Source organism: Lontra canadensis, unplaced genomic scaffold (genome assembly GCF_010015895.1).
Source record: "Lontra canadensis isolate GAN:19392208 unplaced genomic scaffold, GSC_riverotter_1.0 scaffold19, whole genome shotgun sequence".
Taxonomy (NCBI): Eukaryota; Metazoa; Chordata; class Mammalia; order Carnivora; family Mustelidae; genus Lontra; species Lontra canadensis.
Window position 1 is genome coordinate 15,247,558 of NW_022631013.1, and position 23,282 is coordinate 15,270,839.

Sequence of the window (23,282 nt, forward strand, 5' to 3'; positions counted from 1 at the left end):
GGTTCCCGTCCTTGAGGGAACCTACAATCTATGGGGGACATAGACACTAAATAAATAATTGTAAAAAAAAAAAAACCAACCCTAAATTATTGTACGTGGTGAGCAAATGTTAGGAAGAAGTACAGGGAGTTCTGAAAGCACAGCCCTGGACATTTTGATCAGCACTGGGGGGTCAGAAAAGTCTCCATGAGTGACATTGAAGGTGAGATGTGAGGGGTGAATCGATTTAGCCAGAAAAGGGGATGGGTCTGGGGGGCTGGAAGAGAAATGGAATGTTCCAGATCAAGGGAGTAGAACAAAGAGAGGGTGGAAACAACAGCGTGTAGGTGTGGGAGGGGAGGCTGCGGGGAGTCTCAGGTAAAAACAGAACTTCCATCCAGGAGCTGCTTTCTCAAGCCTGGCCCTGGGTGAGCATCCTGGCTTCCTTCTGTCCCATGGGTCCCTTGCAGTGCTCATAGCCCAGAATCCATGCGCTGTGGGCCTCCAGGTCCTGCCTCCCGCCCTGCTTGTGCCTCTACTTGCTAAGAGTGAATTGCTTCAGGGAGGAAGTACAGGGTCCCCACCTCTGTGTTGCTCCAGAGAAGTGCATTGGAGAGGTAGCAGCAAAATTTTGGTACCATTAGGGGAGCAGGACTCAGTGAGAGCCACCCAGAACCTGTGGCCCCTGCATCACCAGAGGTGATGAGGCCATGAATGTTACAGGGGGAAAGAATTCTAAGACTCGCCCCCTGCAGTGAGACTGTAGTTGGTCTTGGCTTTGAAAAGCTTCTTCCTGTCTATGAAACGAAAGGGTGAGACCAGCTCTCAGGCCCATCCAGATCTGATACTTTTATTTTGACTTTTGTCTCTCTCTGGATCTCAGTATTCAGAAGGTCTGTCCATAAACACAATGCAGAAATCTCTCACCAGGGAACAGAAGCAAGATCCTGGGGCTCATAACTCTGGCGGGAAGCTTTTAGATGTGTTTACACAGGAGAACAACTTCTTTAGAAATGGTGGGGTAGGGATGATGCTTTCCCTCCTCCCGTCCGGGCCGTCCCTTTGGAGACCTCACCTTGGCTGTGCTCCCGGCTCCTGGCTGGGTGACCGTGGCACACAGAGTCACGTTGTTTATTTCCCACATCCATATTACTCAGAAGCTGGTAACTTGGCTGGGGGTGGGGAGTCCGGTGATGACTGGGGAACAATTAAGAACATTTTATACTAAAAGGAACAGCACACATATATTATGGAGCAGGATGCAGAAGTTGAGTGCTTTTAGAGTTAAAGCAGGAGGCTTTCGCTAAGTCTCTGAGCTCTGGGGGCTCTTTGTCTAGGTCCAGATCCTCAGGCACAGGGTCCCCTGTCCCTGATGGCAGGATGCATAAGTGGAGATGATGTTATATATAGATTTGAGGTCCCCAACTTGTAGGAGAGGTTCAGAATCATGGCAATGGATGCCTGAACCCACTCTTGTATAAACATTTTCTCTAGCTGCAGATGCCTAATGCACTTGTGTGTGGAAGGGATTCACTCTTTGTTGTTGTTGACAAGATGGAGATTATTGCTTTCTATAGCTCTTGTACTAGAACTGTCCATGCCCTAAGGGGAGGAACTTGTCTGTCACTGCTGGATCCCCAGCACCTCTAATAGGTAGACAGCAGGTGCTCCACGAATGCTGGTTGAGTGAGTAGATGTGTGTGTGTGTTCATGGCTACGAGAAGATTTCCCCTCTCAATCTGCATTTACCTTTCCAGGAATGAGTGTGTGGGGCCACATTAGCATGGCAAGGTTGAGTGGAATGTGAGAAATGCTGCCCATGTGTGTGCAGGCGGGGGACTGGCCAGTCCCACTCAAGTTCAGGGTTTCTAAGAACCGCCCTTTGGAGGCAGCCTCCTCCCCATGTGGTCCCTGCCATGGTGGCTTCTGTGGGAGAAGGCACAGAACCACTGTTTGTGCACATTGGAGAGCTGGGTTCCTAGGGTACCCCTTGCAAAGGGCCTGGAGGTTCCCCAAACACTTTGCCTCCATCAAAACCCCCTGGGAACCTTAGGGACCCCGAACATGTGGGGCTTTCAGGATCATCTGTTCTAGTTCTAAATTACAGACAAAAAGATGGGAGCCACATAGTTGGCCTGCAAGAAGCCTGGATCTGGGTCTTCTGAGGTCCAGGTGGGGGCATTGCTCCACCCAGAACTCCCCCAGCGCCGCGTGACTGTAAATGCATGGTTGGTCTGTCCCACCCCTGGAGATGTGGGAGGAGAGCCCACGGTAGGCATTCACAGATGCTGAGGTCCCTTTTGTATATGGCAGCCTGTGGTTAGAACTGAGCTTTAGAAACATCAGATGGACTTCAAATCCCAGTTCTTTCTTTTCGGAGCGATGTGTCTCAGGCAGATCACTCAGAAGGAGGGATGGTTTCCTCTCCTGGATGTGGGACTGGGGTGGGCAGAGGTCCCACCTCTGGGGCTGTGTGAGGCATTCAGCAAGTGATGCTAGGGGAGTGCTTGGAGAGAGCAAGAAGCAACAGGCCTTCAGTGGTTGGGAGGTTTCCCTAAACCAGGGACCTCACGCTGCTTCACCAGTGGCATCACTGGCCTCATCCTTGCAGATTCTGACGAGGGTGGCCTCCGGGCATCAGTGTTCGAAAGCCTGCAGTGGTGGTACCGCCAGGGTTGCTCAGTCCTAGACCACACAGACCACGAAGACCGGCGCCTCTCCAAGACTAGCAGTGCCAGGCATGCGGTGGCTGGTGCTTGATGCTATTTGTGAGTGAGTGAATGGATGAATGAGTGAACGAATGGAGGGAGAGCCTGGTTGGCACCTGACGTTGCCCTCCGCCACCCCCCAGAGAGCTGGCTCTGCCCATGTGTATGCCCACATAAGGAAACTGATGCTCAGAAATGTCAGAGGACTGGCCCAAGGTCGCCGGTTGGTAAGCGGTGGAGCAAAGACTTGCACGCAGGTCTGTCCGGCGCCGAATCCCCCATCCTTTCCCCTGCACCCACGGGGTGACGCTGGCCCTCCTGGGATTCCCTCGACGTCACCCTCAGTTTCAGGGTTCCAGGTAGGGGCATCTCCAAGGTAGTCATCGTGGAAGTTCTGTCCCCCCTCGCTCCGGTCACCAACCCCGCTCTCCCTCCGGCGAACATGTGGGGACTGTTGAGCTGTACTTTCATCTAGATTAAACAAGAGTCAGCCTGTTGCAAAATATGACTTTAGGGTCACCATCTGTTCCAGCTGTTTACTGAGACTCAAATCCCACTGCAGAGCCGAACAGGCTCCAGTGTCCAGTAGGGAGCCAGTCTCTGCGCCACTGAGCAGGCCAGTCTGTAGGAAGAAGCAGTGTGTTTGGTGACAACTGTCAGCAGGTAGCTTAGAGGTTTTTTCCCCGCCTGCCCATCAGCACCCAAGTCATTGCATGTGTGGACTGCGGGCCCCCACCACAGGTATGAGGCATTCATGCCCACGCTGGGCCTTTACTGTGTGCCAAGCCCCGGCTGAGGCGCTTTCCCACACCGCACCTTCTCTAGGGTTTCGGGGGAGAGTGGCCTGGAGACTAGATGGCCATGGGAACATGCCATCTTGGGTGACTCACATCATCAGTCTGGGCCCTGGTTTTCTCGTCCTGGGGACATGGGACTGGTGTTTCCCCAAGGTCCTCCCCAGCTCTGAAGGCCTCCACTGGGCTTGCTCTGCGTGGGTGAGATTTCACGGGCCCGCCGAAGCCGTGAGCTCACTCTGCCCGGTGGCTTCTCCGCCCTGGCTCAGTTCACACCAGCTCGTCTGCTGGGACGCCCCGGGCTGCTCCCACGGCAGCTTGGTTTGCCCGAGGCAGAGCTACATGCCAAGTGCCCTGAGAGGCTGCAGGAAAGTATGTCTCTGGCTGTTGCCAGCCTACCGCCTTCGCTCCGCATTCCAGTTCCCCAGTTCCACCCTCTCCTTGGCAGGGGAGGGAAGGGGACCTGGCTGCCAGGGGCAGCCACTTGGGGTGAGGTGGGGATGCCTCCTAAAATGGTCAGCAGTGGCTTTCCTCAGAAGCCTGCTGAGGCTCCCCGTGGCCTGTTGGATACACTTCAGTCTCCTTGCCTCTCAAGCCTTTCTGCAATCTGGTTCCTGTCTCCTCTGTGCAAAAGTGGTGCGACTAGAAAGAACTGGGGAGGGCCTCAGGTGACCCCCTGTGAGTCCCAGCCACCTGCTCACCAGCCTTGGGGCTTTCGTCTGCAAAATGAGATAGCGGCAGTCCCCACCTGGCCAAATTGTCCTGGGATTAATGAGCTACTGCATACTTACTTTAGTAACACTACTACGTCTCTATTTCCTCGGATTTGTAATTCTCTCCTTGCTGCTCTAATGCAGGAGGTTATCTAAGGGGCCTGGGTGCCACTCCCCCAGAACCATGCATATACCCCTCATTTTCCTTACAGTGGGGTCACCTGTGCTCTGCTCACTCTACCATGTTCACCTGTGCAAAGCCTTCCAGTTCAGGCCACCAGTTGGTGTCTTGTCCCCTCTACTAAGATGAGAGCTAGTTGGGGACCAGACACTGCATCCTCTCCATCTCCTGGAGTCTACCCCAGAGCCAAGTTTGGACCAGGTCAGCCATGGGACGTTGGTTGTAGGCAAGGCCAGAACCCTTGACGGGGACCGGGATAGAGTAAAGGAAAGATCCCTTCGGGATCTGTTCTCCCCTTGTGGCTGCATTGGAGCTGGGGTAATATAAGTGATGGCTGCATCAAGGCAGGTGATAGCAACTCTTTGAGAGATTTTACTGACCAGGTAGTGTCACCCGTGCCAAAAAATTCAAGAAACACCAGAGGATAAGCCTCACTTAGAGAGAGACTTAGACAGCTCCAGAATTGTTAAGGCTTCCAAGCTCCTCCCACCACTTGATGCCCCTCCCACCCTTGTTTCTTGGGTGAGGGTGGGGGATGCAGCCAGGAGCAGGAATATTTCCCTTCTCTCCCCTAGGACCTGGAGGGCTGGCCTGTCCCATCCCATCCCACTTGTCCAGTGGCCCCAGCTCATGTCTGATACCCAGACAGGCTATGAACAACTTCCCCAAGGCCTCCAGCCGAACTTCAGGACTCTAACAGTGTGTCAGGGAGAAGGGCAGTTGCTCACATCTTCCTCGTTTCAGGGAGGGGGGACTCCCCACTCCCTGGGGGCGGCTGGAATCTAGTCTGAAGTCTGAGAGGCCAGTGTGTTTAGGGGAGGCACTCCCAACTCAGTCAGTGGGTGAGAGCCAAGGGCTGGAATTTTGCAGAAGATTGGTCATTCAAAGCCGTCTTGCTTAAGGATCAGCCAAAAGGATGGAAGACTGCAGCCCTCACAAAAGTTAACATCAAGCCTTTGTAATATTATAATAATAATATTTTATTATATCTTGACAGTGGGGATCCAATGAGAGCTGGGCTAATAGGTGCGTATTGAGCTAATGGTGCTGGTGGGATTACAGTGACAACAGTGGACATTCATTAGAATTCTTTTGACTGGACAATAAATAGCAACTATTAGGGCAGGTCTGCAGTCACTCTTGTCCAGAATCTACTGAGCTCGTTCATTCACTCACATGTGCGTTATTTGTCTGTCCATCCATCTGTCCATCCCCCCATGCTCAGTTTTCACTTACCCCAGGCAAGGTCCCATGCTAGAGGGGTGGGTGAAGTTGCAAGATACAGACATGAAGCCAGAACATGATGTCTGGACCCTGAAAGGCTCATAAGCCAGTGGGAGACACAGGCAAGTAAACAGATAATAACAGAGTAGTGAGAAATTGGAGCTTCCTGGGAAACTCACCCAGGGAGGATTTCTAGGCAAGATGGGGTGACTCATTTGTAGTCATCTAGAACAAGTGGGCCCTGAGGCCCAGCTTCCCCGTGTGGCTGAAGTGGACTTCCCTGGATGTCTTCAGGCCCCCTAAGCCGAGTGTAGGGCAAGGGCAAGCTGGGGGAGGCAAGGGAAGTAGCTATGGCCATCCCCTCTGGAAGGCATGGGCTCCTTCTGCTCAGGACAGGCTTTCCTTGGGGAATAGCTCCTTTGGAGGCCATCAGCTTACTCCTGGCTGCAGAACCCTCAGCCGACAAGCTCAGGCCATGGGGCTGGGGCTCCCAAGCCTCCCTATATCTGCTTATCTCCAGCCTGGGGCCCCTTGGCCACCTCACTACAGGCCCTGAGTCCCTCCTGTTGTCAATAATTGGGATCTAGTCACTTAGGGGACTCAACATTCCCTTGTCCTGTCTAGGAAGTCGCTAATTTGTAGCTCATCACTGCCGGCTGGACTCCTGTCCAATCCTATGCCTGGGTCCCAGCCCTGCGACAGACTTCTCCATTGCTGGGTGTCTGCTCACATCTCCTTCTGCCTGGTTCTCCACCCCTCTGTTCTGGCCTTGGGCCACAACCTCAGCCTCCACCAGCACAGTGTATGACAGGTATCACCAACCTGAGGGTGATGGTCCCGGGAGGACTAGTCCAAACACACATGCTGGCCTTTGCTGCAGAGTTTCTGATTCATTAGGTCTGGAGGACAGCCCGAGGATTTGTAGCTCTGGGTTCCCAGGTGCTGCTACTGCTGCTGGCCCAGGAACCACACTTTGAGAACCATTAGGGCCATGCATGAGCAGATGGGCTGTGGGGCTTGAACCCAGGCTCTCTGGGTTCAGATCTTGTCTCTGTCACTTACCATCTGTGCGAACCCATGCCTCTACACTTGAGTCTCCTCATCTATAATCCAGGCTACCGTGAGCACCAAATGACCCAGTCCAGGTCCCACCTGGCCAACAGTAAGCATTCAGTGAATGTGTTCATTTCCCTGGCCCAAATACTACAGTTGGGTTGCTTCAAACAACAGAAATTTATTCTTGTAAAGTTCTGGAGGCAAGAAGTCCAAAATCAAAGTGTTGGTAGGACCACTCGCCCTCTGGAGGCCTGAGGGGAGGGTCCTTCCTGGCCTCCTCCAGCTTCTGCTGGCTGCTGGCATTCCTTGACTTTCTGCAGCCTCCCTCCAGGCTCTGCCTCCACGGTCACAGTGTCTCCCTTTCGTCTGTCCAACCTTCCCCCGTGTGTCTCTTTTAAGGATACCTGTCATTGGATTTAAGGCACACCTGGATAATCTAGAATGATCTCTTCATTTCAAGATCCTTAAATACATCTGCCAATAAATTTAAATGTATCTGCAAAAGACCTTTCTTCTGAATAAGGTCCCATTCACAGGTTCTGGGGACTAGGATGTGGACGAGCACATACAGACATGTCTTTGGAGAGCCATCATTCCACCCACTGCAGTGAACGTGGTCGTTATTATTATTTAGTTGTTGTTTCTTCCAACACCTGCAGTTAGGCCTGACCCCAGCTTCTTACCCTGGGGTGTGTGGGGTGGGTATCGAGTGGGGTGCTAAGCCAGTTTCCAGGTTCCAGCTCCTCTGTGCTGGCCCCATGGTACACAAGCCGTTCCCAGCCCGGGGCAGAGATTCTGCTTCTGAATTGACGTTGGCCACATCCATCGGATGGATTCAGAGCTGAGCACTCTCAGCTCCCAGTACCTGTTTGGAGCCCTCTGTCCTTATAAATTGTTCCCTGCACCAGAGTAGGCTGTGCTTGACAAAACATTTTCCCATTCAGAGCCACCGTGGCCCTCTCTGCAACCTAGGGAAGGAAGCAGTATCGTCCTACCTGCAGGTGAGAAGACTGAGACCCAGAGGAAGGAAAGCTTATGTCATTGATAATAATAGCACTCGCCCCCGCCAACGTGCTCTGCTAAATGTCTGCATTTGCTAGGCCCTCAGCTCAGCATTCTCTATCTGTTATCTACCTCAGGTCATTCTCAAAATTCTTTTCTGCAGTAGGTGACATTATTCCTATATTATGGATTCAGAGCTCAAGACTCAGAGAGGGGAAGTGTTTTGTCCAAAGTTGCACAGCTCTTAAATGCAGAGCTGAGATTTGAAGCCAGAGCTATCTTTCTCCCCAACACCGCTCTGCTTGGAGCTCCTTCTCACAGCTCTGAAAATATGTCTGGTGAGCCAAGATAAAAGATGGGCTACCGAGTGGCCAGCAGGACTGGAGTCTCCACCCTCCCGGATCTGCTCAGAAAATGAAGCCCAGGAGAGACTGTCTCTGGCTGGCAGCAAAGCCCTCTTCCTCGTAGCTGGTAGGGAGAGGCTGTGCTGATCCTAAGAACGATGAGGAGGGGCTGTCAGGGCAATGGGGTTAAGAGGCAAATGGGCCCAAGATCCCTGAGGGCTAAACAGGGGGTGCTCCCTGGAGAGGGGCAGCCTTGGATTAAAGTGACATTTCTGGAAAGGAGGGGGTAGGGACTCAGCTCCTCACACCTGACAGATGAAGGATTAAAGTCACTAGTTCTGGGACCTGATAACTGTGTGCCCTTGGGCAAGTGATTTAACTGCTCTGTGCCTCTGTTCCCACATCTCTGTATTGGGAACCATAAGAGTGGGGTTTTTGTGAAGAACTCAGGGGCTGTGTTGGGGTACTGGGGTCACTCGGTGAAGTGTCTGCGTCTTGATTTTGGCTCAGATCATGATTTCAGGGTCCTGGGATTGAGACCTATGTCGGCCTCCATGCCCAGTGTGGGGTCTACTTGAGATGCTCTCTCTCCCTCCCTCTTTGCTCCCCCACGCACACTCACTCTCTCTCTCTCTCTCAAATAAAGAAATAAAATCTTAAAAACAACAACGATGACGACAACAACAACAAAAAACAAAAGGAACTCAGGGGCTGCGAGTATCACCTTATGCGACTTCTGCAGCCCAGGCCACGCTTGGGCCATCTGAATCAGAATCTGTGGGAGTGAGGCACGGGCCGTAGTATTTTTGGAAATCTCCCCAGTGACTCTGCTCTATAGCCAGAGCTGAGAGCCACTGCCGTGCAGGTAAAGCCTTTGCACCCAGGACATGGTGAGGGCTCAGTACACGTGAGCCATCGTTACACACAAATGCACTCATACGTTCCAGAAACTGGCCTTTGCGGGGCACCTACCCGTGCCAGGCTCTCTGCCAAGCATCACCTGGATGGGTCGGATGTTCATATTCATCGATCAACCGTTTCTAGCACTGCTTCTAGGAAAATGAGTCAGTTGGGTTCGATGCTTTGTGAAGACATGCCCAAACCTGACATTCTGAGAAGGTTTTGCTGACAAGGGGAAAAAGGCAGAAAATGTACCCACATGAGAGAAACCAAAACCCTCTGTGTAGGATGTAGGCAAAGATCTCCAAACCCTTCAAGAGGTAGCTGGAGAAGAAAGAGTGGGCTGCCGACTCTCTGTGGGCCCCTTGGCCAGCAGCTTCCTTTGCCGTGCTCCCTCGTGAACATCAGTGACGTCAAAGGCTTTTGATGGTGGGCTTTTTTGTTGGTGGGTGGGTTTTTAGCTACTGAACCCCGTCTTCCAATGAGGCTGTGACTGGAACCGAATCCATGAAGCAGGAATGGAGTCAGAGTTGCTTTGGGGCGAGCATGCGTATGAGGGTAGGCGAGTGTGTGTGAATGTGTGAGTGTGTGAGGGAACGAGTGTGCATGTGGCTCAGTGAGTGTGTACAGGGGACGAGTGTGGGCAAAGGTGTCAGAGCGGGTGTGTGTGTGAACGTGTGTGTAGGACTAGAGGCGTCTGTGTGTGTGAGGGTGCTTGTGTGTGCACGTGCACATCCGTGTGGTTGTGTGCGTGTGTGTTAGGGGCCCTACAGGCAGGCCTTCCCCCCTTCATCCCCTCCCCTGCACCCCCACCCCACCACTGGCAGCCTCCTCTGTGCACCCCCTCCCCGGAGCTCCACCCCAGCCCTTGGGAATGCCATTTGAAGCCCTCTGGTCCAGATGTCTACACTGACCCCGCCTGGCCTCCGGCTCTTGGTTTCTTGTCTCCATCTGGCGCCGAGCCTGGCAGTGCTCAGGATCTGCGTGTTGCCAGGTGCTTGCTCCTGGCAGGCTGCTGCGTGCTCCCATCTGTGCCCCTCAGGTGCCCCCAACAGGCCTGGTGCCCTCCATGCTTGTTTTCTATGAGTTTCCCTCACGGTGCCCTGAGCTGAGCCCTCCAGAGCTGCCTGCTGGGACTGATGACTCATTGCAGCTGATGTCATCCTTGGGACTCAAGGCCCTCCTCACACTCAATGAGTCTTTGTTCCCCAAATGGAAAAGGAAGGGCCATGCATCGAGAAGAGATGACTAGAAAACTGTGCCCAGAGGCTCCTGCTGGCCCACACCTGCCGGCTCTCACGCGCCACCTGGTGCACGTGGCCACTGTGCTGGCTGGGTACCCAGGTTTCTAGAACAAATCAGGGAATAGCCTCTGCAATAAGACAGCAGGACCCATCGCTGCTTCCTGAGGCCTGCGTATGGCTCTTGCTCAGGAGCTGACTTCTGCCTGGGCCAAGCAGTTAGAGTATGTGCGTGTGTGCATGTGTGTGTATGTGTGTGTGTCTGCAGGAGGAGGTAGTGAGCAGACCCGGGTCACAGGAGGGAGACCAGGCTAAATTCTTCACTTCCTTACTTGTTGGGCCTACTTATCTAATGATATTAATTCTTCAATGGCTAAGAGTTGGAGGCTGGCTGGCGAGAATGTGGGAGGGCTGGGCCCAGAGTTGGCCCAGTCCAGTTAGCTAGGACCCACAGTTGGTCCTGAGTTTTCAGACGTGCCAGCCCTCTGCTAGGCATGGCCCTCATCGTGTCATCCATTCTCACCATGACCCTGTGAGCCAGCTCTGTTGCTGTCTCTCCATACAGCTCAGAGGAGGGAAGTGGCTTTCCCAAGGCCATACATGAGTTAGAGGCTGACTCAGGACTCAAGCCCAGGTCTGCCTGATAGACAAGCCTGGGGTTGGGGGAGGGGGGTGACTCTTACCTGGGCCCGCCCCATGGGGGAGGGCATCACACTTAGGCTAGACCCTGCAAGACAGTGGGGTCCCCAGGGCGAGGCAGGAGGGGCAGACCTCTGTCTTTTTGAAAGCTCCCTGGGTGACCCGGATGTGTGGCTAGGACTGGAAACTTCACACCAGGCTGTACCACCCATTCTGATTTGAATCCTGACTTTGATCGTTTATTGATTGTCCTCATGGCCTTAGAGTGGTGATGAACTTCTCCAAGCCTTAGTTTTCTAACCTGTAAAATGGGGATAACTTTATCTACCTCACAGAGAGTCTGTAGAAGATGAAATGATTCATGGGGAGCTCATTGAACCGTGCCCGTCACGCAGCAAGCCCACGGTGAATCTTAGCTGCTGATGTTCTTCTTGCTTGTCTTCATTCATAGGTCATTCTTGCCAGGCTCTGCTGGCACTGGGGACTGAGAGGGGTCCCCACAGTCTATGCCCAGAAGCTTATGTGTCGTCATATCAGAGGGGGAAGGGGACGCACCAGCAGAAGGCAGAGAGATGAGGGTGTTTGGGTGGAGGGGTGGGTGGGGACCATGGGGACACAGAGGTGTGCAGCCGGACCCGGAGGAGTCCCACGGGCAGCCTGGGAGGGCATGGCTTGTCATGGGCAGAGGCCCAGCGTCAAGTCTTCAGTGCTGGTTCCTGCACGGGGGCTTCCAGTAGGCTGGGGCTCAATTTCCTCCTCTTTGAAAGGAGAGAATGATCATGCCATGCCTCCCCTCTGCTGGGGGTGCTCAGGTGAGGGGATGCTCTGGAAGCCAGAGAGGGTGCTAGGTGGGGGACAACCTCTCCTTCCTGCTGGGTGGGCGGGGCAGACAGGCCACAGTGCCCATACCTGGTCCGTCTCCACCCACGGCCAGGCACCTTCAAAGCCATCCCTCTCTTGGTTTACGCCAAAGGCCTGAGAGAGCGAGAGAGAGAAAGAGAGGGAGGAGGACTCACACAGTAACTTCATTGAGCATGAAAATTCCTATGCTATATATGAAAACCGGAAAAGGGAAGGAGGCGTTCTAAGTTTACATGTAGAAAAATGCTCTTCTGTAATTCAGAAAAATGAGGTCTTTGATTGTTGCCAAGCCCAGGTCTCCTTTCTAAGTTGATCCAGGATTTTTTTCCCTCCTGGCAGGAAAATGGTTCTTTTTCTAAGAAATGCATTGGGTGGCAGGTTTTTCTAAGAACCTTTTGCATCTTTTTGCTGGGTGCAGATGGATCCCATGCAGTATGCATTCTGTTGTGTTCCTTTTCCTTGGGAAGGGACTCAGGTAGAGCTGAGAGCCTCTGCGGGCTCCAGACTGGGTGGGGCAATGCTTCCTTATAGGCCGAATTGTGACATTTTCCTGGGCACAGCGCTCCATGCCTCTGGCCAGGCTGTGCTGCCCAAAGATGAGGAAGTCTGTTGGGGAGGGCTGGGTTTGTCCTGCTCCCTGTTGGAGTCATTCCTTCCAGGCCTGAATGCTGTGGGCTGGAGGAACGGACGGTTAAGAGTGGTTAGAGAAACTGGACAAATAGATGGCAGACGAGAAGGACGCAGGTTTGGAGACTTGCAGACCTGGCAGGGGCCTCTGGAAACCATCATCCTGAGGCTCAGAGAAGAAAAGGGATTGCTTAAGATCATACATTGAGCTAGTGACAGTCTGCCTCCCAGGCTGGCCCTTTCCCCCACCCCCTGCTTCTGAGAGGCCATGATACAAAAAGTCAAGGCTGACTTGTGTGTGGTCCCAGAGTGCGGAGAAGGGCTCAGCCCGGCGGGGCGCAAGCTAAGGGAGACCGCCTCGGTCTATCAGGAGAAAGAGGCCTGAAGACTGAAAACTGTCCAGCAGTGGTCAGGGTTCTCAGGAGAGGGACCTAACTCCCCAACAGTGGACATAGGCACACAGAACCCTTGCACATGGCCTTTTGGTAGAGGAAACTCCTTCTCCAGATGGTGAGCTGTGCTCTTCCCGCTTAGAGTCTGTGTCTTGCTGCCCTCCCTGTTTCCTGTCTCTGGGGGGAAGTGAGAGGAAGGGAAGCCATGGGCCAGGAGGTCTGATTTGATAACCCAGAGTCCTCAGGGGCCATGTCCCTGTAGGGGTATCCACAGGGAAGGGAAAGAGCAGTCCTGAGAAGATGAAGAATGTCTCCCTCCTAGGCAGGATGGCCTGAGAAGGAGCAAGAGGGGGACACTTGGTTCTCTGAGGCTCCGCAGTTTATGCTGCTGGAGCAAAAGAGGTATTGGGGAACTCTCTCCCCAGAGCCTGAGTGCAGAGGGGTCCTGCTGGGGCTCCCAGGGTAGATACCCCCACTTTACCTGTACTCCCTCAGCCTACTGGCTCTAGCTCCAGGAACATAGGGTCTTCTGGACCCCTTGAGCCCTGTCTCCAGTGGAATACACCAACCAGCTTGAAGGAATCCTGGGTCCCATTTAAGCTGATGAAAGTGTCCCATGGGTCTTCACAGCCACAGGTGGGAATGAGAGATGTGGGTGCCACCTTTTGCTTTCCCAGGCAGCCAGAACAAGAAAAGTGAAAAGAATAGGAGGTAGCCATTTAAGTTTTGAGCCTGACTTGGCTGCAGAAGCCAGCATGACCTCAAGCCTGCCCTCTGGGGACCCTCCCAGACCTTTGACCCTCCAGACCTTTGGTTGTTGTTGTTGCGATCTCTGTCCTCCCAGTTTCTCCAGGCACAGGATATGTCCCTCCCAATTGTAGCCTGGGGAAGCCTTCCTTGGGTTTCACGGAGGCGCAGTTCTGCCTACAGCCACCAGGAGCCGCTGCCATGCACCATCCTGGGGTGTCCTCAGCCTCCCTCCCTGTCTGGCTTCTCTGCAGCCCTAGTTGACCTAGAGCCAGAGGAACGCTCCTTAGCTCCTTCCGGCCTTAAATGCTAACAAGCGCGAGCACTGGGCGCGGGTCCCAGATGATCATCTGTGAGATGGAGCTTTTCGAAGCCAAATACAGTTCCCTAGGGAGGCAAAGCTCCAAAGCCCAGACTAGCCCTAGGCACTGCCTCCTCATCCCACAGATGGAAGGGCTGAACCAGCCCATTACATAGAAGGAGAAACCAAGGTTTGACTGGGGAACAGAGATGCCAGATGTTCTGGAGTCTGTGGCTGCGGAGAGGAGAGGGAAAGGTTCCTATGTTACACTTCCTCTGGCCAGGTTGCTGTCGCCTCTGTGGAATGAAAACCTGAACCCTGCCCTGTTTGTTTCTTCATCACTAGGAATCTGCCCTGGTTTCCATGGAAACTGGCTTTGGACCCCTGGGAGGAAAGTTGCACCCTGCTGTGACTGTTCAGATTTTCCTCTGCCTGGTCCATCTCTAGAACCATCTGATGCCTCCTCGCTGTGCCCTCGGGAGGGGCTGCCCAGAGCTGTGCTCAGGAGCCTGAGCCAAAGACTTGTCCCCTTTCATCAGGCCACGGCACTAAGTGCCTGCTCTGTGCCCAGACCTGATCTGAGTGTTTAGAGGAGGGATTGAAGCTGTGGCTCTGTGTATAGGGTGGGAGGAGGGCTCGGGTGTCTTGGAGTGCCGCTGAGCAAGGGCAGGAAGTGGGAGGGTGGGGCTCTTCTTAGATGATTCGGCTCTGAGAAGATGGGAACAGAAGGAAGAGTTTGAGCAGAGACAAGAGACGGGGGTGAGGGGGCCGATGAAGAGATGAAGCAGCGGGTGTGTTCACTGGAATTTTGACTTGATCCCACCGGCACTAGGGAGCCATGTTTTAGAGCTTGTAAGTAGCATGAATGGATAACTGCTAACCAAGACACCTAGACCATGAGCTTCTTGAGTGCCTGCATTCTAGATTCAGCATCATATCCCTAGTGGCACACAGGCAGAATGTGGGGACTTTATAAATGTTATCAATTCTTGGATTAAAAAAGTGGGTTGAGAAATCTCCATTGGAGATGAAACTGTTATTATGCATTGAGGAAGCAAGAGATAAAGACTGAAGTCAGAGTCAGCCCCAGGAGGTATTTGGAAGGCAATGAAGATACCTAGACTATGTTTATATGGCTATGGCTCCAAGCGTCCATCTCGTCTAACTCCTTGATGTACGTATGGAGAAACTGAGGTCAGGGATGGAGAAAGCTTGCCCAAGGGCACAGATGGAGTCAGTGGCAGAGCTGGGCTCAACTGAGGAGTCCTGCATTCCCTCTCTCACCCCACCCCGCCGATCCCCGGCCTCTCTCATGGCCCCATGGCTATGTCCATGCCTGGAGGGCTCCCTGGGCCTGTGGACCTAGCATTGTGGGAATGGGAGGGAGCTTGGATCTCCAGGTGATGGACGAGCATGCAATGAGGTCCTTGTTAGATGTGGAGCCTGAGCCTGATCTCATGTACCTTCCCCGGGGCCTCAGATTCTGAGCCTGGCACTTCCTGTGTGCTAAGCATTTTAGATATATAATTTCACTCAAGTTACACAGCTTCCTCTGAGAATATATGTTATTATCTGTGGAGAAGTGTGGCCCCTTCCCATGAAGGGCCCCAAGGTTCTTGAGGCCAGAGAGTTCCAGGATCAGCCCCTGTCAGACTGCCCCCTCTGATCTAGCCCACCCCCCACCCCAGGATGGTGGGATGTCTTCCCACCAGCTGTGATCCCCCACCCTCCCACTTTCCCCCCAGCGCAGAGCCATCCCAGGACAAGCCTATGGACCAAGTTGCCGGGCCTGTTTGTCTTGGTTCCCTGGCTTCTCTCCCCTCCCTGGTGGCCGCCTGAGCAGGTGGCCCTCCTGCAGAAGCCAAGGGGAAATGAGCCAGCAGGCCCAGGCGCAGCCCTGAGCACGGGTCACTCCAGGCCAGGGGTCACACTCTCCACCACGCCGTACCGCGGGATACTGCGTTTGGAGGGAGGCTGGGGTTGCTGAGAGCAGAGCTGGGCTGACCTGGGCTTCCTGCAGATTGCAGCTTGGCTCCCTCTGTGGCCAACCCAGTGGAAACAAGGCTTGTGGCCAGGCTCCTGCGCACTTGTCTTCCCTCGCACAGCTGGGGCCTGGGCAGAAGGAGGGCAGGGGGTGGCTAGGGAGGGTCTTCTTTGCAGACTTTGCTTTTTGCTAAGTTTATACCTTTCAGTCAAGTAGAACACAAGTCACTACCATTTGCTGAGCAGGGGAACTTCCCACCCTTCATTTCATTGGCTCCCCACACGAGAGATGAACCGAATGTCCCCACATCCCCGCTAAGTCATCCACCCAAAGGCTGCCCACTCGGTAAATGGCGAAGTCTGGATCCCAACCCAGCTCTGCCCAATGCCAAGAATTCTCCTCCGCAGGTGGCTTCCTCTGCCCACTCTCCAGATGGCCAACCCATCACCAGTGCCCGGAGGGGCTGGGACAGCGGGGCAGAGTCACACCTCCCCTCTGTCCCTCTTTGCCTGCTGCTCAGCTGCTACTTCCTGGCTGTGGTTTTATAGTCACAGAGCTTCATCCCTGGCCATTCATTTTCCTATCTATAAAACCAGGAGGTTGGAGAGATGTGTGATTTTCTTTTTTTTTTTTTTTTAAAGCAGGATTCTTTGGGGACTACAGGATTCCCAGAATTGCCACGTGGAAGCCTGGGCTGCACTGGCCATGGCAGCGCTGGGTTGGTTTAAGCAGGATTCCTGGCCTCTCTGCCTCTAGCCCCAGGTCGTCTGAAACCCCACTTGTCCCTGAAACCGTGGGGACACCACTTGGAAACAAGCCACTGGCTGAATGAGAGCTCGGCCCATTTACTCCCGTGGAAGGGCACGTTTTTTTCCAAAGCTGGGGCGGCCCACCGGAAAGGGGCTTCCCTCTTCTTCTCAGGAGGGGGAAGATTGGAACAGGATCCGGGAACAGGATCCGTCACACTGGATCCGGGAAGAAGAAAGCAGGGCTTTCAGCAGGGTGCTGTTGGTTCTGTTTTGCTTTATCTTTAAACCTGGAGGGGAGAAAAGAAATCCCAGTGGGGTGTCCATTTCTTTTCTTTTCACTCTTTCTCTCCCCTTTCTTTCCATACAGAGACAGGCCATATCTGAGTGAGGACAAGCAAGGAGAGAGGGTTTTATAATTTCTAAAAGGGGATGGAAGGAGTTAATGTCTTTAAAATATGTAAATATCTCTTTCACACCATGTATATGGTATAAAATTTCTAAAAGCACAAAAGAGTGTCTAGAGAAACTAAAGTCTCTTGTCTCCGCCCACCCCCCCCAACCGCCACCGGCTCCCTTCCCTGGAGACAATCTCTAGTCCCGGTTTCTTACATATCCTTCTAGAGATATCCTAATATATATTTTAAAATATATTATATATATTTATATCATTTATATATGAAATATGTATTAATATGTGTATTTCAAACTCATAGTGATTCTGTTCTGCACTCTTTTTTTGGTCTGTTTTTACTTAATACAACTTGTTGATTGTTACATATCAGTACCTAAGGAGTCAACTCTTTTTAAAATTATTATTTATTTAAAGCCTTCATGGTATATCAAAGCTGATTATTTATTTAACCATTCCCAATATTCTCGTACATGCTTTAGATTTCACATATGTGACTTTATCTGTTAGAGAATCCGTAGAAGTGTAATTCCTGGATCAAAGAGCCCGTGTACACATGTAATCTTGATTTATATTGTCAAAGAGCCTCCCACGGACAGTATACCGGTGCGTGTGGTCCCACCAGCAACCCATGACACAGCGTACTATTTGATGTTCTGATGTGTGCCAATCTGATAGGGAAATGGGTGTCTTTTCATTGCCTTAACTTGAATGTCTCTCCTGAGGGAGGTGGAGTATCTTTTCATATATTTAAGAGCCATTTTAATTTTCTTTTTTTTTATAGTGGAAAGAATTTCCCTGTTCTTCTTCCATTTTTCCATGGGGCTGTTGCTTTTCTGTTTTGTACATAAGGTGACTAGTTTGCTGTCTGTACTAAATGTAGCAAATATTTTTGTCCAGTTTGGGATTTTATTTGACACCAGTTTGGGAATTTTCGTTGCTATGCAGAACTTGAAGAATTTCGGTGCAGTTAAATTTAACCAGATTTATCAATCTTTTCATGTATGCCTTCTGGGGTTTCTCATACTTAAAACTAATTCCTGTTTTAATGCAAGTTGCAAACTGGAGAGGAAAAGCATTGGTGGAGAATCAGCTCTAAGTTCCTAGCCAGCAGTCTCCTCCCTCTTTTAATCTCACTTTTACCCCTTTGTAAAATGAGGGGGTTGACTTGAGTCCAGCGTTCATTTATTTGTTCGTTCGTTCATTGATTCGTCAGGACTAGGCTGGATACTGGGAACCCAGAGATGAGTGGTGTAGTCCCTGTCCTCTTAGTTTAATGGAGAGAGAGACAAGCGGCCCAGCAGTGACATGCAATGAGCCGAGGGTAATGACGGACGATCCCAGTGTGGGCTGAGAGGGCGTCTAATGCAGCCTCCAGAGGGGAGGAGGGTTTGGGTGCAGGAGGTGAAACAAGTGATTTCAGGGGAAGCGAGGCCAGGGTTGGGTCTTAAAGGAGATCTTCTGGCAAAGTAACTGGTTGGAATGAGATGGGGTGGCGACAGAGGGAAGCACACTTGCTGTTCAGTGGGGAGGACCTGCCACAGCGTGGGGCTCTCCCAGGCCTGCGTAAGGTCTTGCTGGGGAGCAGGGAGCACAGCTGGGTCTGGACCACCAAGTCTTCTCAAGCCAGGAGGTGGCAGGCATCCCAACCCCCATGCTGACTGCAGACCCAGAGCCCTGGGCTAGGCGGCCGGAGACTACTCAGCAGAGCACCGACATGATCAGATTTGCTCTTTTGTTGAAGATGGGTAATTGTTTTTGCTAAAATGTTGTGAAATATTTTCCATGCATGGTTTATAAACAATACTACAATGAATATTTTTACATATTGCTTAGTCTCAGAAATAAACATTATTGCTAGAGTTGAAAAGCCCCACAGACAGCTCCCTTGGGTCATCTCACCTCCCCCTGAGTGCTGGTAAGAGTGTGCTGCTGGTGGGCACAGCGGCATCTGAAATGTTCTTACCACCAAAAAAGAAGTGATAGTTACCGTGATGTTGATGGAGGTGTTAGCTAAAGCTGGGGGTAATCATATTGCAATACAGCAGTATATCAGATCAACATGTTGTTTATCTTAAACTTCTACAATGCTATCACTTATGTCCCAATGCAAAAAAAAAAAAAAAAAAAATCAGCACAAGTGCTTCGGAGGCCATTGTAGCAGCATTCAGTGAATTTGCAGATGTCTAGCCCCACAGCATCCAATCATCCTCCCCACCCCAACCAGGTAAGCACCAGGAGATGTGGGTAAGAAGTCCGCAGTGGTCGTGTTTTGAATAGCCGTGAAAACCTCCCTTCCCATCAACAGGAAAGTGAGCCAGTCTGTACGGCTTATGGAGTAGGGGACTGTTGGGAAAGTGTAAGATCCAGAGCCAAATGCATCAACAAAGATCAGCCTTCAAAATACAGTGTTGGGTGGGAGCTATAAAAGGGTCAGAGGAGTCCATGCGGCATACCAAACACTGCTGCTTGGGTTAGAGACACTAGACACTGGGTTAGAGACATGCGCAGTGGTGGCACAGTCTGTCCCCAGCACGTCTGTGCTCAGGTAGCAAACAGACAATGGACATGCATGGGAATAGGCATGCCATGGGCTTCAGAGAGGCTGCCTTCGGGGGCATGGCCAGGGGAAGAGGATTGGAGAGTGTCTGAGGGCTTCTCCCGGGTCAGTACTGTCTTCAGCAGAGAGGTGGACCCAGACCTGTTCTTCTTCAGATTCTTTAGAAATTATTTAAATAATATAGTCTATTTAACCCAGTATTTCCCCAAATTGTCATTTCCTTTTATAATCCATATACACTTGATTGATGAGATATCTTACATTCCTTTGTCCAAACGAAGTCTTTGAAATCTGGTTCACATGTTACTCTTGTAACCCAGGTCAGTTGGGACGACCCACTGGAGTCACCATCTCTCTCTCCCCGATCCTCCAGGGAAGTTTGACTTCCTGGGTCACCCAGAATTCAGTTGCATCCTTGTGCTGCTCAAGGGTCATTGGCATGGCAAGCTGATGAGGTGCAGCTTCCCCCCGAGCCCCTGGGAGGGAACCCCTGTCGGAAGAGACTGAGGCAGGGAACCAACCTGAGGTCAGACCAGTCATGGCTTGAAAACTTGTGCCATTTACTGTGTCACCTCAGGGAGTGACTTCGTCTTCCCAAGCTCTGGTTCTTCATCTGTAGGATGGGAAAATGGCAGATGACCCCGGGCCTGCAGTGAGGACGAAGGAAAATCACGTATGAAAAACCTGGTTAACTTTATTCTGTGTAGGGAGCTCAGGGAACACTGAGGCAGGGTGTCCAGGCCCCCATCTTGGCCTCCCTCTCCTTGTCAGCACGGTGTAGTTGATGACCCCTGTCCAGCAACCTCTTGGGCTTGTTGAATAGATGCCATTGAAGGAAAGAGTAGTGAATGGTTATTGTGTCACCGCTGTATTTACCAGGGCTACACGGATGGCCTCCTTTAATCAATTTCGTGGGGCCCATATCACAGAAGGACACACAGCCGTGGGGCAGTGAAATGAGTCACCAGCTAATCAGTTGTCCACACAGACGGGCAAGTTGGTAGACTGAAATGCAGGCTCAGTTTGTCAGATGGGGCTTTACTCACAGTGTCTTTGAACGGCGTGGGTCTTCTCTGGACACAAACCCTGCGGTCACTCGGGCTCTTAGGGTCCTCTGGCCTTTGGCCATAGCCCAGGCAGTCACCAGATGTCTGCTTTGCTCCTTGGTCTCTGGGGAAGTACCCTGCTTGATTCCTAACCTCACTCACTCCAGGCCTCCTCCTTGGGCTGTGTCCTCAGGATCTGGCTTCACTTCTGAGGGCAAGGTGTCCTGTGTGTTCATTGTCCCGTCTGGGGGCGGGAGGGTCCTGTCTGCAGGGGTCCTGGCCACCTGTCCCTGAGACCTGCCTTCCTCTCTCACTGCTGGGACCCTGGCATCTCCTTCAGAATGGGTGCCCATCACTGCAAGCCAGTTCAAAGCCTGCTCCCAGGGCGTCAGTGTTGGACAGATTAAGGCTTCCGAGCCTGAGGGCCTTTCCAGACCACCACAATGGAGCCCTAGGATTTCAGCCCAGTAAGAGCTCAGACTCTGGGGTCAGACACTCTGGCTTTGAACCACGGCAAATTTCTTAACTTTTCCCTGAAGTAGAATGCGGCTAAGGGTACAGAGTTGTTGTGAGGATTAGATGAGCTAAAGTATGTGAAGAGTTTAGAGCTGGGATCCGCACAGAAGAACTCAGGGAATGTCCATTATGACGATGATGTGAATTTCAACTGCCTTAGATCTAGAAACACTTCACCTTGTCCCAGTTTTTCCCCATACCCTGGGGCACTTCAATAGTAGACCTCTTTCAAAACAAACAAAACAAACCTACCCAGTTTTACAGAAAGAAATGAGGAACAATCTGTAAATTGACGGGAGAACGTTACACAGTCTGCGAACGTTACAGTCTGCGAATATTCCAGGACATACTTAAAAATGTTTCCCAAATTTCAGGTCAGGACTTCTTAGTGGGTGATGAAATCAATTTAGTGGATTGTTGCCATCATGCTTTTAAAGATTCTATTCATTTATTTGAGGGGAGTGGACAGAGGGAGAGGGAGAAAATCTCAATCAGACTCCCCGCTGAGCATGGGGTCCAACTTGGGACTCGATCTCATGACGCTGAGATCATGATCTGAGCCCAAACCAAGATTCTGACACTTGACCGACTGACCCAACCAGGGACCCCTCCAGCATGCTTTTAATAAAATAAAAGAGCAAAGAATTCCCAAAAGGAAAATATCATAGTACCTGATGAGTATTGAAAGTAATAATGTTTTAGGAAACATTGTTTCAGTGTTAAAGGTGCATGTTTATCGTAACTTGCGTGTTGGGTTGCAATATAAATACATTTCTTATAGTGGGTCATTGTTGAAAAAGCTTGAAAACCAGCAATTAAGGAACTACAGTGAGGTTTCTGAGGGATCCCAGTTCACTTGGGACTTTCTCTTTCTTCCCCATTTCCAAGTTTAGTAGAATACATGTGTGAGCCATGGCCTCTGTTTCCCCCCCTGCAGACTTGGCTTCCCAGGGCCACCTGGATCTCACTGAGCTCATCGGTGTCCCGCTGCCCTCTTCTGTGTCCTTCGTCACTGGCTATGGTGGCTTCCCAGCCTACAGCTTCGGCCCTGGTGCCAATGTCGGCCGCCCGGCCCGGACCCTCATCCCACCCACCTTCTTCAGGGACTTTGCCATCGGTGTCACGGTCAAGCCCAGCAGCGACAATGGCGGCGTGCTCTTTGCCATCACTGATGCCTTCCAGAAGATCATCTACCTGGGCCTGCGGCTCTCAGGCATGGAGGATGGCCGCCAGCGGGTCATCCTCTACTACACGGAGCCAGGCTCCCACGTGTCCCACGAGGCTGCTGCCTTCCCGGTGCCCGTGATGACCCACAGGTGGAGCCGCTTTTCCGTGATTGTCCAGGGCGAGGAAGTGGCCCTCCTCATGGACTGCGAGGAACACGGCCACATCCCCTTCCAGCGGTCTTCCCAACCGTTGGCTTTTGAGCCCAGTGCGGGAATCTTCGTGGGCAACGCAGGAGCCACGGGGCTGGAGAGATTCACTGTGAGTCCAAGCCCTGCAGATTGGGGAGGCCCCAGACGCCGGCAGGAACCCAAGCAACCGTTCTTACTGTTTTGTTCTTAAAGCCTCAGAGAGGCACGTGTGTGCCGTGGCAAGAGCGCTAGTCCTGGGACCCCGATTCCGGTCCTGTTTTCAGTTTAGCCCGGTGATGTTAGAGCGTGGATCCTCCAATTCTCTCTGGGTCTTCTTATCTGGGCACGATGATAAGCAAACCTACGCCATGGAGTGGTAGACTCAAGTGGGATGGTCTGAGTAAAAGCTTTTTGTGCATTTTAAGACATGATAAAAAGAGGAAGGTTTATTATTTATTCAGCAATTTTTGTTGTTGTTGTTACCTTTGGAGAGGAGTGTCATGTACATTTAAGTAATTTCTGTGAAGGTGGAGAAAGCTAGAATGCCAGCAGGAGAGGTAGCTTTTCTCTCTCCATTTGGACAGTGTGTTCTGAAAAAAATAAGCAGAAAATTAACTTTCCTGTCAAAACAGGCTTTTATGAATAAGCCATTCTAAGAAAATCTCTAAGTAGTTACGCATCTAGTCAGTACACCTGCTTACTGATTCCTTGGCTGAGTGATACAGGGTGGTACCAGGGGTCAGAGTTTGGGTTTACTTGTAGGACAGCCGGACAGTGGGACAATAGGAGAACGCGAGACCATCAGGGAGTCTGAAGAAGTGAAAATCCAGTTACAGTTTTTCCACACTCACTTTGGGAGCATCATGGAGAACGGACTGTCAGGGGTGGAGAGAGGAGGTGGGGGTGGAGGCCGGGAGGCTGGCTGGCTGCCACGAGGCCTGCCCGCCAAGGAGC

At 51.9% G+C, this 23,282-nt stretch overlaps 1 protein-coding gene across 2 annotated transcripts in view; it reads left to right on the plus strand.

The window, feature by feature from the left end:
- Window positions 1-23,282, plus strand: part of COL15A1 (collagen type XV alpha 1 chain) — a 101,804-nt gene that overhangs the window by 14,221 nt on the left and 64,301 nt on the right. For both annotated transcript variants that reach the window (XM_032860696.1, XM_032860695.1), the window contains one exon: window positions 21,911-22,458. In XM_032860696.1, coding sequence (XP_032716587.1) covers window positions 21,911-22,458 — 548 coding nt within the window. The remainder of the gene's footprint in view (window positions 1-21,910; window positions 22,459-23,282) is intronic.